This window comes from Calliphora vicina, chromosome 5 (assembly GCF_958450345.1).
Source record: "Calliphora vicina chromosome 5, idCalVici1.1, whole genome shotgun sequence".
Taxonomy (NCBI): Eukaryota; Metazoa; Arthropoda; class Insecta; order Diptera; family Calliphoridae; genus Calliphora; species Calliphora vicina.
The window spans coordinates 89,752,199-89,770,056 of NC_088784.1; the positions used below are offsets into that span (position 1 = coordinate 89,752,199).

The window sequence follows — 17,858 nt, forward strand, 5'->3', positions numbered from 1 at the left end:
AATTTTTTAATAAAGCAACTGTGCAATAACAAGAGAGAGTTTATTATTTATGTCGTTGTTTTGTTTTTATTCTTCTCTTATTCTATTTGTATGTATATTTGTTAATGTAAGCAATTAAAAGCATACAAATAATTAAGTAGACCCTTAATTGTGGTAGCAATAGCAACCTTAATGTTTTTTACTTATTATTTTAATTTTTGGGTCTTCATTAAATTTGTATTTATATTTTTACATTATTTCCTTTCATCTGTGGTTTGTGTAGAATGCAGATTTATACAGTGATGAGCAAAAGTGTCGATTATGATGCACTGATAATTTGCCAATCATTAATCTGCATTTTTCTTAATGTAAAATGTTTTCTTTATAAGTTAAGTTTAGATTACCCTAGCCGTATATTCTAGAGTTTCCATGCTGATTTTTAGTGTTGAACTTTTTTTATTTAAAGAAAATCTAATTTTAATAATGTAAAAATTTCATTAAATCGTGTTTTTATAATAACTTCAGTTGATGAACTGTATAACTATAGAAAATTCAATTCTTTACACAATATCTACATAATGTAAATAATGTTGGTAATAAAATACTTCATTACTTTTGCTGATACTTACCCCAACCAATCAAGGCATAAACATTGAATCTTATATTATCACCCGAAAAGGTTTTCACCACCAATATATACAGATAAAGTCCTTTTTATTTTTGATGTCACCAGCAGAATATGTATATGGTGTAATTTATTTAATTGCAAACAAGAAAATAAAAGGAAAGTAAAAGATTTTGTTTAATATTATTGCATTGAATTGTATTTTAATATTATTGTTTGTATTTTTAATGTCAAGCTGTAAGATCAACAATGTATTTATATGTGTATTTTTATATCCTTCACCTTAGTGAGAAGGGTATATATAAGTTTGTCATTCAGTTTGTAATTTCTATATTTTTCATTTCCGATCCTATAAAGTAAATATATTCTGGATCCTTATAGATAACGGAGTTGATTAATCCATGTCCATCTATATGTCTGTTGAAATAAATTTTCTGAAGACCCCAGATATCTTCGGGATCCAAATCTTCAATAATTCTGTCAAACATGCTTTCGAGAATTTTCCTATTTAAAATCAGCAATCTCGGTACACAAATGGCTGAGATATGAGGAAAAAAAACCAGGGCAAGTCATTAATATAGACAATATGGATATCTAATGATAGATATTTCTAAGACCTTTGCAGCGACGTATATAAGACCTTAGTAAGTTGGACTTACAATGGGTCAAAACCGGAAAAAATATTTTTTAACCCAAATTTTTTTTTTTCACCAAAAAAAAATTAATTGACCAAAAAATTTTTTTTTAAAATTTAAAAAAAAATTAAAATTTAAAAAAAAAAAATGTATTTAAAAAAAATATTAGAATTTAAAAAAAAAAATTTTAAATTTAAAATAACAATTCGAAAAAAATTTGTTTACAAAAAATGAAAAAAAACAACGTTGGAAAAATAAAATTAATTTTGTTTACCTAAAAATATCACTCTGCTACAAAATGACACTTTTTGTCAGAACTTGAAAAGCGACCTTGTTGTAGGCCTAAGTGAGGACATACTAAAAACGCTTTCAAATGTTTTTTTTGAGATATTTTGAAAAAACGGTTTTAGGGTAGGTCGTAGTACTTTAGTACCTCTAACTCACACATTTTTAGACCGATTTCAAAATTGTAAACAATTATGGATAAACAAAGAATTAAGCTTTCATAAAATGTATACATAAAATGTAGATCGAAAAAATTGCGTAAGTTTTTATAAAAAGTTTGGCTTTATTTTTTCATAATTTTTCAAATTCAACAATAGTTAATTTAATTTTGTTTCTATAAAAACCTATTCTTTTTTGCACAGTGTTTTAAAGACAACTTTATGTGGGAAAAAAATGAGATATTACTTGTTAAAATCGGTTTAGATTTGCAAAAGTTATTAAACTTTTTTGAAAAAAATTCGAAAAAATTTACCTTGTAAATTCAAAATTTTACAAATATTTTTTTTTACAGTTTTTTGTTTTTTTTATTCATATGCACTGGGGGAGAAAATACTAAAAATGGTTTTAATTAAAAGTTGAATAACTTTTACAATTGTAATCCGATTTTAATAATTAAAACCATGTTTTATTAAGAACTAAATTTCCAATATATGTCGGTATAAAGTTTTATAAACCTTCATATCAAAATAATCAATAAAAAGCGACTAAAATCAAAAAAGTTGATAAATTTTGTTTATCATTTAGATATTCTTAACAAAACCAATACTTATATCTTTCAAATGTATCAAAAAACGAACGTCTTTTCGAAGCGTAATCAGTTTTCTTTCCAAACCCTTAAACAATTTAAAGTCGGACAAAAACGGACAGAGCTACAGGTCGATAAGTCGACGAACATCACTGAAAACGGTTTTTTATACCCTACACCACCATAGTGGGAGGGTATTATGCGTTTGTGTACATGTTTGTAACGCCCAAAAATATTAGTCCCACCTTAAAGTATACCGATCGACTTAGAATCACTTTCTGAGTCGATTAAACGATATCCGTCCGTCCTTTTGGTCGGCTGGCTGGCTGTCCATGAAAACCTTGTGCGCAGAGTACAGGTAGCAAATTTGAAGATATTTCGATGACATTTTGTGCATATTATTTTTTTGGTTCAAGGATCAAGCCTATTGAAACTGGCTGAAATCGATCCATTATTTCACCTAGCCCCCATACAAATGTCCTCCCGAAATTGGACTTTATCGGTCATAAATGTTTAATTTATATATGTATCTCCACAAATTCCGCTCCAAATAAGTTTTATATACACAAAATTCATCTTACCAAATTTTGTTACGATCGGTCTATAATTAGTCATAGCTCCCATATAGACCCGCTTCCGAAAATCACTTTAACGTGCATAAATCGCTTAAAAATGTTGGTATACACACAAAATTCAACATAGTTACGTTTAATATAGATATAAATCACACGACCTAATTTCGGTCCATAATTGGTCATAGCCCCCATATAAGGCCCACTTCCGAAAATCACTCAAAAATATAAATTATTGAAATTTTAAAAGAAAAATGTTTTTGCTCTTTTACTTAGTGTAGGGTATTATATGGTCGGGCTTGACCGATCATACTTTCTTACTTGTTTTTTATTCGATTCGAAATTTTAAGGAGATAGTTTGTAAAGAAAAAAAAATTCAAAAATTCCGGGTAAAACTCGGAAATTCTTTTTTTTTGTGAGTCCAGTCAACTGTAATAAAAAAGCTCCCTAAATTATGCAGTACAAATTTAGATATTTTATTTGCAAATAAATAAGAACAGGCTGATGTACATGGGTTGGAAAAAATTTGAAGAACAAACAATAGTAAAAGCTAACGGGCGAAGCCGGGGCGATCTACTAGTTTTAAATAAATAAAGAGTTGTTACAATTTTCAAACTACTAAACGGCTTTTATTTGCAATCAAAAGTATCCGGATTATTTAAAGAAAATAAACCAACGTTTTGAAAAGGTTAAAACGTAACAATAAAGACAATATGGATATCTAATGATACATATCTCAAAGACCTTTGCAACGACGTATATAAATCTTGGTAAGTTGGACCTACAATAGGTCAAAATCGGAAAAAATATTTTTTTAACCTGAATTTTTTTTACCAAAAAAAAAAATTTAAAAGACCAAACATTTTTTTTTTCAAAGTTAAAAAAAAAATCAACTTTTAAACAAAATTTAAATAAAAATAACAATTCGAAAAAAAAAATTTCCAAAAAATGAAAAAAAATAACTTTGGAAAAATAAAATAAAATTTGTTTACCTAAAAATATTTAAAATTTGTATTTTGAAGTATAATTTGGTGAAGGGTATATAAAATTCGGCACAGCCGAATATAGCTCTCTTACTTGTTAATCATTTATTCTTTTTCTGGGAACTATTTTATTTCAACGTATATAAGACCTTAGTAAGTTGGGCCTACAATGGATCAAAATCGGAAAAAATATTTTTTAAATCCGATTTTTTTTATCACCAAAAAAAATTTTTTTTTCAAATTTAAATTTAAAAAAAAATTTAAAATAACAATTCGAAAAAATTTTTTTTACAAAAAATTAAAAAAAAACAACTTTGGAAAAATAAAATAAATTTTGTTTAAAATTTGTGATTTGAAGTATTATTTGGTGAAGGGTATATAAGATTCGGCACAGCGGAATGTAGCTCTCTTACTTGTTAATCATTGATTCTTTTTCTGGGAATTATTTTATTTCCATCATAAAGACACGTCTCGTTGCTTTTGTTGAACATGTTGCTGGATTTGGTTAAGGTTTGCTGAGTTAAATTTGTTGAAACCTCACAATGGTGTTATACTAGTTATACCTACTTTCAATAAAGATGGGGTGTTTGTAATATATCAAAATATTTATCACAGACCCACAAAAGTATATATGTATATTCAGGGTCCTCATACGATTCTAAGACCGCAGAAGGCGCACCAAAACAGTTGCACAATCGCCTCAACCGAGAAGTCATGCGGAGTGCCCGGCTTATTCATGCCTATTCTCGTGCAATACATTTTTTTGGGTCCACCCAAAATACATACTTGCTACGTAGACATTACCACATACTAAATATGAACCTTGTTTAAAATTGTATTATTTAATCTTTACAAACATTTGCAACAATGTTGTGTTCCTTAATAACACCACCAGAATTATTTCCGATTCTTAAATAAAACCCCTAAAACTTTAATTTAATATTTAATAATTGATTCTATGTTTTCTCATCCAAAAAGATTTTAAACCACATGCACAAAAATATTTTAAAAATTCAAAACATTTTCATGTTATAGAATTTTTTTTATGACTTGTTTTGCACTTATAAGGTTATAAAAAACTTTTCTTCAACATAAAAACCAAAAAAAAAAAATCATAAACTATTTTAAGCCAAAAGTTATTTACAACCGCAATACGAGTACAACGTGATAATAACCAACGAAAAGTAGCAACACACCAACCAGCCAGCAACAATAATACAAAAACCATTTTAGTACTTTAACATTTTTGTGTGTTCTACAAGTCTTAATATCCTCAAAACTTAAAAAAGGTTTTTTATTGATACTTAAAAGTCGCTACTGTCTTCAAGCACTACAAAAATTTTGTAGTTGAGTTGAGTGTAAAAGTATAGAATAATATATAATGGTAAACTTACCTTCAACCAGCATCCAAAAGAAATTTGTTAAGGTGAAAAAATGAAACAATGTTACCAGGACAATACATCCTCCAATACTGGTGTGTGTTGAAATCTAAGGAAATTTTGTTTAAAAAAAAGAAACAAACAAAATAAGCCAGATGTTAAAAATTCATGTTTTAAATATAAAAAAATTTGTTTGCTAAAATGAAAACTTATTTGAAATTCAAGCTGTTGACATTTAAAATTTACATTGTTACCTAAATACAATGGAAAACTGTTAAAATTCTTATATTTGAAAGGTTATGTTAACAGCAACAATGGTAAATTATTTAACATTTATATCCTACATATTTTATGTTTATAATGGTCCTACATAGGCGCAATGTCGAAACCTTAAATTTTAAATCGGTCCATGAATTCTCCTAGCCCTTTTAAATGGTGTTCCAGACTAGATTTGAAAACTCAGTTTTTTGGCATCAACAATTTATTTATTAAATCATAAAGTACACATGATAGGTGCATGTTTTATCTTCAAAACGCTTTTTGAGTCGATTGGTTTACTTGAAGCCGTTCTAAACATCATCAAAACCTAATACACCCTCCTCTTTAGTAGTGTAGGGTTTAAAAAGTCAAAAAGAGTAACTTTACATTCCAATCTAATGAATGACATGTGTCAAAAAAAGTTGCCTTTAGTATAGAATTTTATACATTTTAATATTTAATTAAATGTCTTCAAATATCTCTCTACCAGTTAAATTTACTTTGCCTTTGCTTTTATAACTTCCTATACTTATTTGATCTAGTTGTTATGCCTGAATATTTAATATGAACAAAATCTTTATCTCTCCTTTTCACGGAAAATATTGAGTGCATGGAGTTTTTGGAAATCATAAAAATTATTTATGTATGCATACATACTTACACTAACTTACATATGTATTAGGCTGACGCTTATTTTAGATTTTAATCTAAGTCATGTAATAACCAAATGCTGAAAATTGAGGCCAAATTGGATAATATTCAGAGATTGTACATTTTATTTAAATCAAAGTAGTAATATTTTCAAATAATGTATGGGTGTATGACTTAAAAATGTGGGATTTACAATAGATGGGTATTATTTGAACGCGGTTTTTGTTTTTAATAACTTATAACTTTTTAAGGGTACATATATGTCAATTATTCTCTCTTAGTTATTAAACAAAGTTTTTTTCGAAAATGTCGAATTTTGAGCCAAAAAAGCGTCATATGCTGGAAGTTTTGATTCTTTAATTTGAAAAAAGTGCCGCTGAAGTACACCGTTTGCTCACCAGAGCTTATGGCGAAAGTTTTCATCGGTTTCAATATGCGAGATATGGTTTGTATGGTCAGAGGTGGTGATTTTGAAACTGAAGACAAAGATCACCCAGGCCTGCAAAAAAAGACTGAAGACCAAGAATTGATCCATGAAGAATATTGTAAAACTCAAAAAGAGCTAGCAAAGTCATTGGGAGCTACACAAGCAGCAATTTGAAAACGTTTTCGAGGGAAATTAATTACCATACGAATTGAAGCCAAGAGACCTTGAAACACGATTTTGCATGTGCGAAATGATGTTTGAACGCTACAAAAGAAAATCATTTTTGCACCGAATCATTACTTGCGATGAAAAATGGATCAATTACAATTACCCGAAGCTTAAGAGATCGTATGTAAAACCCGGTCAACCAGCTGAATCGACAACAGAGAAAAATATCCATAAAGTTAAGGTAATTGGTGGGAGCAAAAAGTTCATATCTATTATGAGCTACTGAAAACTGACCAGACCATCACAGGGAACCTGTACCGAATGCAACTGGTTCGCCCTGAATATGCGGAAAAGTTTTTATTCTTTATTTTTTTTAAAATAAATTTTTGTTTGTTCAATTTCTATTTCCAAATATATGCATCTAATATGAATTGACTAAGTATAAATATATATTCGGGGTTCTTATATGATTCTAACACGATCTAGCTATGTCCGGCCTGTCTGTCTGTCTGTCTGTCAGGACGGATAGGACCCAAACGAAAGGAAATTTTCCACAAATACTCTCTGTTGACAAGGTTTGTTGGCTATTGAATATGGGAAATATAGATCCATGATTTCCCATAGCCCCCATACTGTTTGAACAGTCATAAATAAAAATCTGTTGATTACGCAGCAATCCTGATTAAATTTTAAAAAAGTTTGTTTTAAGTACTCTAAAATTATACTGTAAAGTTTGGCGAAAATCGGATAACATTTGTCCCTAGTCCCCATACAAGGCCCCCTCAGAAAATGTCTTGAATGTTCATAATTGTCTTATAATAATTAATATCGTCATGAAATTGGACATAAACAATAAATGATTTAATCTATATATAATAAAGATCCTGTCATTTTATTTCGATACGAGCATATTTAAGATATTTATTACCGTTAAAGAGAATATATTACAACTAGAGTTTTTAACGGGAATTCCGCAAAATTTTCAATCCCGAAATCCCGGGAAATTGCACGAGAATTCCCGGGAATTATATTTGTTAGTTTTGTGTGATGTTTTTTGGACGTGACATTATCTAAAGGATGCTTAAAGCTCCAAAACAAATATAGAAGATTCATACAACAAATAAGATTTAACCCAAATAGACCAATAACAAGTTCGTTATTCAAATTATTCCAAAAACTCGTGAATGTTCAGGGCTGTGACTTAATTGTATTCCGATCGAAAGTGGAATTAGTTTAGTATTTAGGTTTTTCACAAAGAGTAAAGCGAAAATTTTTGGAATGGGTTTTCTTTAAGTTTTAATTAACATCTTTACTCAATTTTTGATTTAATAAGCAAAACATTTTATTAAATGGTGACAGGTTTGTATATAACCAAAATTAGAAATTGAGTCAGTTTAACTCTTTATATTTAATTTTTGTTGGATTTTTTTATTTGTATCCAATTACATTATAAAACCAAAGACATCTTTTATATTTTTTACGAAGTTTACATTCTTAAAATTTAATAATTTGTTCTAGGCGGGAATTCCCGGGATCCCGGGAAATTTCAAAATTAATCCTGACTTCCCGGTAAATGAAAAAGTGCGAGAAAAGAAAAACTGTAATTACAACATATCACAAAACTATTGTATACCTTTCAAATAAATTATTTCAATTTTTGTTCATATATTTTGTTCTTGCTATGATAAAGTTTATAAATAATTTACAATTTTTATGATAAATATCAAAAATTTTAATAAAAAAGAAAAACAAAAATTTTTCTATATATCGATGGCTTAATACAGAAAGGTCGTATCTCGTTTTTTTACAAAGTCGGGTTTTTTACATATTCTGGTAGACAGAACTCAAAGAGACCCCTTAAAAAATTCAGTTTCCTATGTTGACATTTAAAAAAATAGTTTAAAAGAAAAACCCCTAACTCATTTAAAGTTGAATGCATATTTTTTGGTTTATATTAAAACAAACTACTTTTCTAAAAATATGTTTTGATATATTACAAATTTTTAGTTGTTTTTTTTTCAATTTCACTTTCTGATATTATTGAGTTTTTTCCTTGTCCTGTAAAGTAACTAAAAGTTGAGATACGACCTTTTTATATTAAGCCATCGATATATATATAATTTTTTGAATACAAATGTAATAAGTTGGTTCGAATAGTATTAAAATTTGGTGTCTTTTTTGGTAACAAACTATAATGTCCTCTAGATGTAAGAAATTCTTTATAGTTTATATATAAACATTTATGGGAAAATTAAATACAGACCAAAAACGAATTTCGTTTTATTAAATGTTGAAAATAAAAATCTGGCATTTGAGTAATGCATGAAATCTTATTTATTTTTTACTTCTATGGGTAAATGAAAACAACATTTTTATACCCTACACCACCATAGTGGGGAGGGTATAATGCGTTTGTGCAGATGTTTGTAACGCCCAAAAATATTAGTCTAACACCCACCTTAAAGTATACCGATCGACTTAGAATCACTTTCTGAGTCGATTAAACGATGTCCGTCTGGTCGGCTGGCTGGCTGTCCATGTAAACTTTGTGCGCAGAGTACGCAATTTTGAAAATATTTCGATGAAATTTGGTACATATTATTTTTTCGGCTCAAGGACCAAGCCTATTGAAAATGTCTGAAATTGTTCCATTATTTCACCTAGCCCCCATACAAATGTCCTCCCGAAATTGGACTTTATCGGTCATAAATGTTTAATTTATATATGTATCTCCACAAATTCTGCTCCAAATAAGTTTTATATACACAAAATTCATGTCACCAAAGTTTGTTACGATCGGTCCATAATTAGTCATAGCTCCCATATAGACCCGCTTCCGAAAATCGCTTTAACGTGCATAAATCGCTTAAAAATGTTGATATACACACAAAATTCAACATAGTTAACTTTAATATAGATATAAATCACACGACCTAATTTCATGGTGATCGGTCCATAATTGGTCATAGCCCCCATATAAGGCCAACTTCCGAAAATCACTCAAAAATATAAATTATTGAAATTTTAAAAGAAAAATGTATTTGCGCTTTTACTTAGTGTAGGGTATTATATGGTCGGGCTTGACCGACCATACTTCCTTACTTGTTTTTAAATGAATTTTTTTCAACACTTAATTTTTAACATTTTTGTAAATCGAAACTTCAAATAAAATGTGCAACCTCTAAAAGTTATCCGAATTTGCTAAAATTTTCAGATGGCGCAAAACAATCAAAAATACGAAAAGTGTAAAATTAAAGTCACCCTATTACATACTTATACTTACTTGCACATACAATAAGAAACGAAATATTCATACGTTCTTAAATTACTGCTGCTTTGCATTATATTACAGTACTTACATAAATATGAAAGGAACAAAATATTTACATACCTGTACAGAGAGTGTTAGTATCCATAGTAAAGCTGACATGATGTACGTGAAAAATAAATTCGCATGTATGGAATTGCGCAAACAACGTAATTCCCTAAAGGTAACCCACACACAAAACACACACATACAGCCGGGTATAAAATACACAAGTACAGTTTTAATACACAAACACACAATCATACACCAGCCACCATTCACGGAGTAACCGTTATAATAAAATTTAATGTGGGCATATTGAGTGTGTGATGTTATTTTTCCATCATAAAGAAAATCCATGTTGTTGTTTAGATTGGAGTAGTAGTGAGCGTGAGAGAGTAAGAGAACGTTATTGTTTTAGTTGTTTATTTTCCCATGAATTACATGGTTGTTTGTTGTAATGATGTAAACAAAATTAGAAATGTTTTTGTTATTGTTTCATTGTTGTTTTCGTTGTTGAATTGTTTAAGTCATCAAAAAGCCGAAATATAAAAGAAAAAGAAAATGAATATTAAAACATGAAAAAAGCTAAGAAAAATTATTTAATTATAACAATCTTAATCATATTTATACACACATCTACTCCTGCATATATATCCAAACAAAAAAAAGCAGCAAATTACTTTAATATTAAAGAAAAATGGAAAAATCTTGTGATGTCATAAACGAAAAACCCCCACAGTTAATACTGAAGTACTACATACTTCAGTATTAACTGTGGGGGCTGCTTCTCTTGCAGATTACAACATAAAAACGAATGCTCAATTCATAAATGAGTTTGATTTCATAAGGAAGGAAATCTTTAAGCCCCAATTATTATTTACTAGGAAGTGGAGAAATATGAGTAATATTAAATATTAAATATTTGCTTTTTCTGCGGGAACAAATATTTAAATAACAAATTTGATATTTAAATATATACGGTATGATAAAGCGAAAAAATCTCTTAAGTAAATATGTATGCCTTGGCAAACTGTAATGGGAAATGATAACTTAACAAAATTGCTATAATAACAGAGAATAGATAAAATCCTTTAGCTAAAAATCATTTGTATATTTATCAGTATTAGACGATAGGCGCCAGATGAATGATAAGCCGTAAAATTTATCAGTAGAAAATCAATTTTGTTTTGTTTTTCTTTATTAGAATCATAACAATTCCAATGTTTTTTTTGTATGTAAAAAAAAATATTTAAAGAATATGTATAGCGTATATTTATAAACAATTTTTAAATTTATCATAGAATTACAAAACTAAATTTTCATAAAAAAAATTGTTTTGGCACAAAAATAAAATTGTTTGATCAAAAAAATTTATTTTTTAACCGATAATGTTTGATATCCACCGCATTTTTACGGTCTTCTTGGTGCGTTTTGGATCATATGTCTTATTGCCTGGGCGCCTAGCATAATGTTGTCCATCGGATCCAAACAAATTTATCCTTTGTTTCGTCTGATCACACACCAAGACGACCGTAAAATACGGCAGTGGATTCATCATGATATGGGAGTGTTTCTCTTCTTCTGGTGTCCAGTATATTGGATAAAGAACGAAATATGCATCTACACGCAGAGAAAAAATATAATTGGGCATGGTTACTGTAACCATTTAAATAGTGTTACAAGATTTTTAACAATATTATAGTCACAGTAACTATTTACATGATTGTGGTAACCATAATATGGTAATAATTTATGATTCACATGATTGTATCAACCATATATATGATTACAGTAAACATATGTCTGTTTGTGGCAACCATATTTATGATGAATAATTTTATCATAATATGTTGTTCTCAGATTATGATAAGCCTTAAGCCGAGAGCAACATAATATGAAACATATATTTGTTTACTGTAACCAATCATGTGAATCGTAAATTAACCATATTATGGTTACCACAATCATGCAAATAGTTACTGTGACTATAATATAGTTAAAAAACTTGTAACAATATTGAAATGGTTACAGTAACCATGCCCAATTATATTTCTTCTCTGCGTGCAGGACTACGTAAATATATTGCAAAGCATATTGCGTCCATTTGCTGAGGAAGAGATGCCCTTGAGATGGGAGTTTCAGCAGGACAATGATCTGAAGCACTCCTCAAAATTGGCAAAGGACTGGTTTGCTGTCAACAAAGTACCTCTTGGAATGGAATGGGCTTCGTAATCACTGGACCTAAACCCACAAGAACAAAAACAAAGGTATAGCAACAAAATTATAAAATAGAAAAATTTTTTAAAAAAGAATATAAAGATGTGCCTCTAAAAATTGAATCCTTTTACGGGTTTTTATTATTTTTTCCAGTAAAAATATTGACTGTTCATATTGTTGGTCATATAATGTATTTAAATATAAATGAAAAGAAGAATTATTTGTCCAATTCACAACCTAGTTGTATGTTGTACGTTGTATGTTACAACTATTGTCGTTGTGAACACAAATTTCGCCAAGTCGTAAGCTTACCCTGCCAAGCCTTGACAATTCCAAACGAAGATGAAAACAAAATTAATAATGAAAGCGAACTAATGTGTGCATTGTGTAAAAAATGGAAACAATTGACAAATATTTAAAACAAATTATCGTTTATCATAACCCTAGGTCTCCACGTAGCAATATTTATTGCTGCAATTGTCAAATTTGATTGCGTCAATGAAATTTGCGAGTGTAGACCGCAAATTGCCATATATAGCAATCCATTGCGCAATGATTGCTCTACTGATTGCCTGAGCAATTATTGCTAAGCAATAAGCTGTCAGTTTAGTTGTCATTAATGTAAAATTTCTTCTTTCTATGATTCGGTGCGATTAATTTATACATATTTAATTTATTTATGTACCAAAACTAAAAAAAAAACAATAAATTAGTGAAAAAAATCATGCAATACAAAATATAAGCCAAATACACCAAAGTTTTTCATAGAACTTCTCGCGTTGAAAATTTTGTATTTGTGACGAACGGTTTTCTCCACTTAAAGCAATCAGCAATCACTCTGCTGTTGTTCAGCCGACGTTATTGCTTGAGCTTAGCAATAAAAATTTCTACGTGGAGACCTAGGGTAAAGTAAATAAATTTACTGATTTCAGTGTTACCGTTTGGCTGTTATTTTGCAATAAAATATTTTAATTTTTTTGTTTATGTGTAATTATGAACTTTTGGTAACACTTAAATTTTCATACATTCGAAAAACATATGTAAAAATGTTGTAGGTGTTGTATAAAACATTTACAGTGACGGACATTGCAATAGAATCACTACCAATATTTCATATAAAACCAGGAGCAATCATAAGGATTGGTGTGGGCCAGAAAATATAAAAAAGTGGCAAAATGTGTAGTGGACGGACGAAACGACCATTAATTTAATTGATAGTGATGATAAGACATGGGTTAGACGTCCAAAAAATGGCAAAAACCTAAAACGTTTAGACATGGTTGGGGAAATATTATTATATGGGGATGCTTTTCTTGGTATTGCGTTGGTCCAATTTATTGGATTAAAGAAAGTATGGATAAGCACTTGTATGTAAATATTTTGGAGAATGTTATAAAGCCACATGCAGAATGGAATATGCCCTTAAAATGGCTCTTCCAGCAAGATAATGACCCAAAGCACACGTCAGGTCTTGCCAAAAAATGGTTTTTATATAACAAAATTCATGTTATGGAATGGCCGTCTCAATAACCAGACTTAAATCCTATGGAAAATAGTAAAAGACAAAAGGCAATTTCCCGATCTACATGCGAAAGTTTATTAAATTCAATCCCCAAAAGATTTGATGCTGTTAGAAATAATTGATATGCAACAAAATATTAAGAAAACTACGAATTCTTATGACGATTTTTTATTTTTAATCATTTTAAGACTGATTCTATTTGAATGTCGCATATTTTATTTAGTCTTTTAGATTTGACATCGTTTTTAACATAAGAATGTGTTATTTTTTTATTTTATTTTTTTCTATTTATTGTTTACGTTATGAGCATTAATATATAATGAACAAATTTTAAATTTTGAAATCAAATTTTGTAGTTTTACCGCTTTAATCGAATTCATATGTAGTGATTCTATTGTATTGTCCGTCACTGTATATAGAAATTATCAACAACATTTGTACGACTATTGTACATTCAGACGACTTACAACTCATACGACTGTACAATGTCAGTTGTGAATTGAACAATTATGTTTTTTCTTATGTTGTATGTCTGATAAACAAAACTGAATATACATTTTTTTTAGCAAAACTTGACTAATATACAAACAAAATTTGAAAAAAAAACACTCGTTTCTATTATATTTTCTAACACTGTATGTGTTTTCCATGGCTAGAATTGCGAAATTCGCTGTAGTTTAGTTTTTACATGAAGAGTAAGTTAAAATAAATTTTTACACACTATTCCACCCAAAACTTATCCCTGGTCCAATAAATTATTATTTTTTTAATCACCTTAGCTTTTAAAAATATGTCAGATATTATATTTTCCAAATCATTAATTTTCAACTGTTATTTCAGTCAAAATAGTCACCGAAAATTGGAGTACGTGAACAAATATTTAAAATTTTTCAAAAAAATTCAATATGGACTTTCAAAAAAATAGCAAAAGATCTGAGGGTACACCGTCGCACTGCTTTAAAAGCTATTAAAGAGTATTAGGAAAACTTGAAGATTGAAAGCAAACATGGATGAGGAAGAACTAAATGTCTAACAGATATTGTTAAAGCAAAAGAAGTCAAACAACTCTTTCGAACAGCACCGTATACTGCTATCAGAAAAGCAGCTTGTAAGGTTATTTTATGATCAGAGTCAAAGCTAATGCTTTGTTACAGATCGCAATGCAGTAAAGAACTTAGAAACAAAAGAACGAGCGAAAAACTTAGGTCAAATTGCGTAACTAAATACACCTGCTGTGCAATTGAAGCTTAAACTTATGTACTGGTAGACTTCTCACAACTTCCAGGTCAAGATTTTTATTTGGCTGATGGCAAGCCATTTGTAGTTGTGACAAAGTAGCCAAGCATTTGTAACATCAGGCACGATAAACACAGAAATATATATTAAGGAGTATCTAAAAAAACTGCTTGTACCTTTCTTAAAACAGCACAGATTGCCTTCGTATATGTGGCACAATTTGGCATCATGCCAATATGGAAAAAAGGCCCTTCAGTGGTATTCAAACAATAATGTAAATTTTGTACCACGGGAGGCAAATCCAGCCAACTGTCCAGAAATTCGGCCTGTGGAATGGTATTGAGTTCTTCTTAAAAATAATTAAAGAACAAAGGAAAGTTATCCTAGGACATGTTTGATTTCGTGATAAGATTTTAAAGTGATCTAGCTATGTCCGTCCGTCTGTCTGTCTTTTTAAAACACGATATGGACCAAATGAAAGTATCTAGCTAACCAGCTATCTGAAATTTTCCACAAATACTCTGTCGATAAGGTTTGACTTGAACATTCATAATAGTCTTATAAGAACACTGTCCGACAGCATTTTTGGAACAGAATAGCATGAAAGGGCATGTTGAGTATATAATTTGAACAATAAACTTATAGTCTAGCTGTTCTTAGTTTTGTTTTTTACAGTGGTTCAATGTTTTAATTTTTTGATCGAGGGAGTATTATACTAAATTAAAACAAGTAAGAAAGTATGGTCGGTCAAGCCCGACCATATAACACCCTACACTAAGTAAAAGAGCAAAAAAATTTTTCGTTTAAAATTTCAATAATTTATATTTTTGAGTGATTTTCGGAAGTGGGCCTTATATGGGGGCTATGACCAATTATGGACCGATCACCATGAAATTAGGTCGTGCGATTTATGTATATATGAAAGTTTACTATGTTTAATTTTGTGAGTATACCAATATTTTTAAGCGATTTATGCACGTTAAAGTGATTTTCGGAAGCGGGTCTATATGGGAGCTATGACTAATTATGGACCGATCGTAACAAAATTAGGTGACATGAATTCTGTATATATAAAACTTATTTGGGGCGTAATTTGTGGAGATACAATTATTAATTAAACATTTATGACCGATAAAGTCCAATTTCGGAAGGACATTTGTATGGGGGCTAGGTGAAATAATGGACCGATTTCAGCCAGTTTCAATAGGCTTGGTCCTTGGGCCGTAAAAATAATATGTACCAAATTTGATCGAAATATTTTCAAAATTGCGATCTGCACTCTGCGCACAAGGTTTACATGGACAGCCAGCCAGCCAGCCAGCCAGACAACGGACGGACGGACATCGTTTAATCGACTTAGATCGGTATACTTTAAGGTGAGTGTTAGACTAATACTTTTGGGCGTTACAAACATCTGTACAAACGCATAATACTCTCCCACTATGGTGGTGTAGGGTATAAAAATTTAGTAAGTTAATGACTGAGAGAATTCTTATTGTCAGAATTATATTGTGGAATTATATGGGGACCATTTTTGTGGAAGATCTTAACCCTCTATCTCCTCTCTTTAGAGAACAATTTGACTTTTTTTAAAAAGGTCGTCAAAAATACATTTATGATCCGAATGAGCGGAAATTTAAAATGTAAATAGTTCTTGAGAATATCTCCATGTCTAAAAAACTAAAAAAATCGAGCAAAATAAAAAATAATAAATAAACCTAAATATCTCTTGAACAAAAAGAGATAACTTACATCTGTATGGTTTTTTTGTAGATCTTCTCGAGGTCCATTTACGTTTAAAATTTAAGCTCATTCGGATCATAAATGGATTTTTCCCATTCGGATCATAAATGAATTTTTGTTTTTGGTGATCCCCACTTAAAACTTTTCCGGCAAAAATTTTCGTGGAATATTTCAATCCTGAAATGTCGTTTTTGAAAGGACTTTTTTTATTTTCTCGAAAAAGAGATCAAATTTACCCCTAAAGAGAGGAGATTGGGGTTTAAGATCTTCAAAAATCATCCCCATACAATTCCACCATATAACTCTGACAATAAGAATTCTCTCGGACATTAACTTACAACATTTTTATCAGTTAGTATAATGCTCCCTTCGATCATAAAATAAAAACTTTGACACACTGTTAAAAAAAATTCATACCAGCTAGACTATAAGTTTATTCTACAAAAATGAGCTACTCAACATGCTCTTTCATAATCATAGGATCGCTATTCTGTTCCAATCAAGAAGTCTCAATATGTTGGACAGTGCTATTATAATTTAAGAAATAAAATTTAATATTTTGAATTTTTAAAAACTAGTAAAATCATTAGATCAGATATTTATGATGTTATTTCACAAAAGTAAAAAATTGTATCAGCATTTGGAAGTAATTAAGATGTCGTTTGTAAAGAAATTTATCAAAAGTTTATAAAAAAAATTGAGTATGGAAATTTTGCTTCATAAACCTTTACTAAATTTAAAAATTATTAATATGGTTATAAGTTTATAAAAATCGGACAACTAATCACAAAGCTATGCCTAAAAATATACTTGAAGGTTTTTAAATATTCTTCAAAATATTAAGAAATTTATACAAAATATTTATTATTTCGAGATATCCTTTTTGAATTGTATGTGTGTTGTTAATCTAACAATGGCTTTTTTGAGGGAAATCCTTGAAGATAGAAAATTAATTTTTTTAGATATCCTATCTTCAAGAAAAATTTAATGATGCTGTCTTTAACAGAAAAGGATTTTTAAGGAAATATATTGAAACTAGGGTACATTAGCATTACTACGATACCAATGTTGAAAAACTGGATAAGTGGTTGAAAAGTTACATACATACTATTGAAATCGAGCG

At 29.5% G+C, this 17,858-nt stretch overlaps 2 protein-coding genes across 2 annotated transcripts in view; one reads left to right on the plus strand and one right to left on the minus strand.

Annotated features, from left to right (window-relative positions):
• LOC135961857 (gastrula zinc finger protein XlCGF7.1) overlaps window positions 1-17,858 on the plus strand; it is a 175,550-nt gene that overhangs the window by 96,320 nt on the left and 61,372 nt on the right. The gene's annotated exons all lie outside the window — the stretch shown is intronic.
• Dh44-R1 (Diuretic hormone 44 receptor 1) overlaps window positions 1-17,858 on the minus strand; it is a 37,637-nt gene that overhangs the window by 8,219 nt on the left and 11,560 nt on the right. Inside the window, exons 3-5 of the mRNA XM_065512954.1 lie at window positions 10,099-10,192; window positions 5,219-5,312; window positions 609-689 (exon numbers count right to left, since the gene is read on the minus strand). Of these exons, the coding sequence (XP_065369026.1) occupies window positions 609-689; window positions 5,219-5,312; window positions 10,099-10,192 (269 nt within the window). The remainder of the gene's footprint in view (window positions 1-608; window positions 690-5,218; window positions 5,313-10,098; window positions 10,193-17,858) is intronic.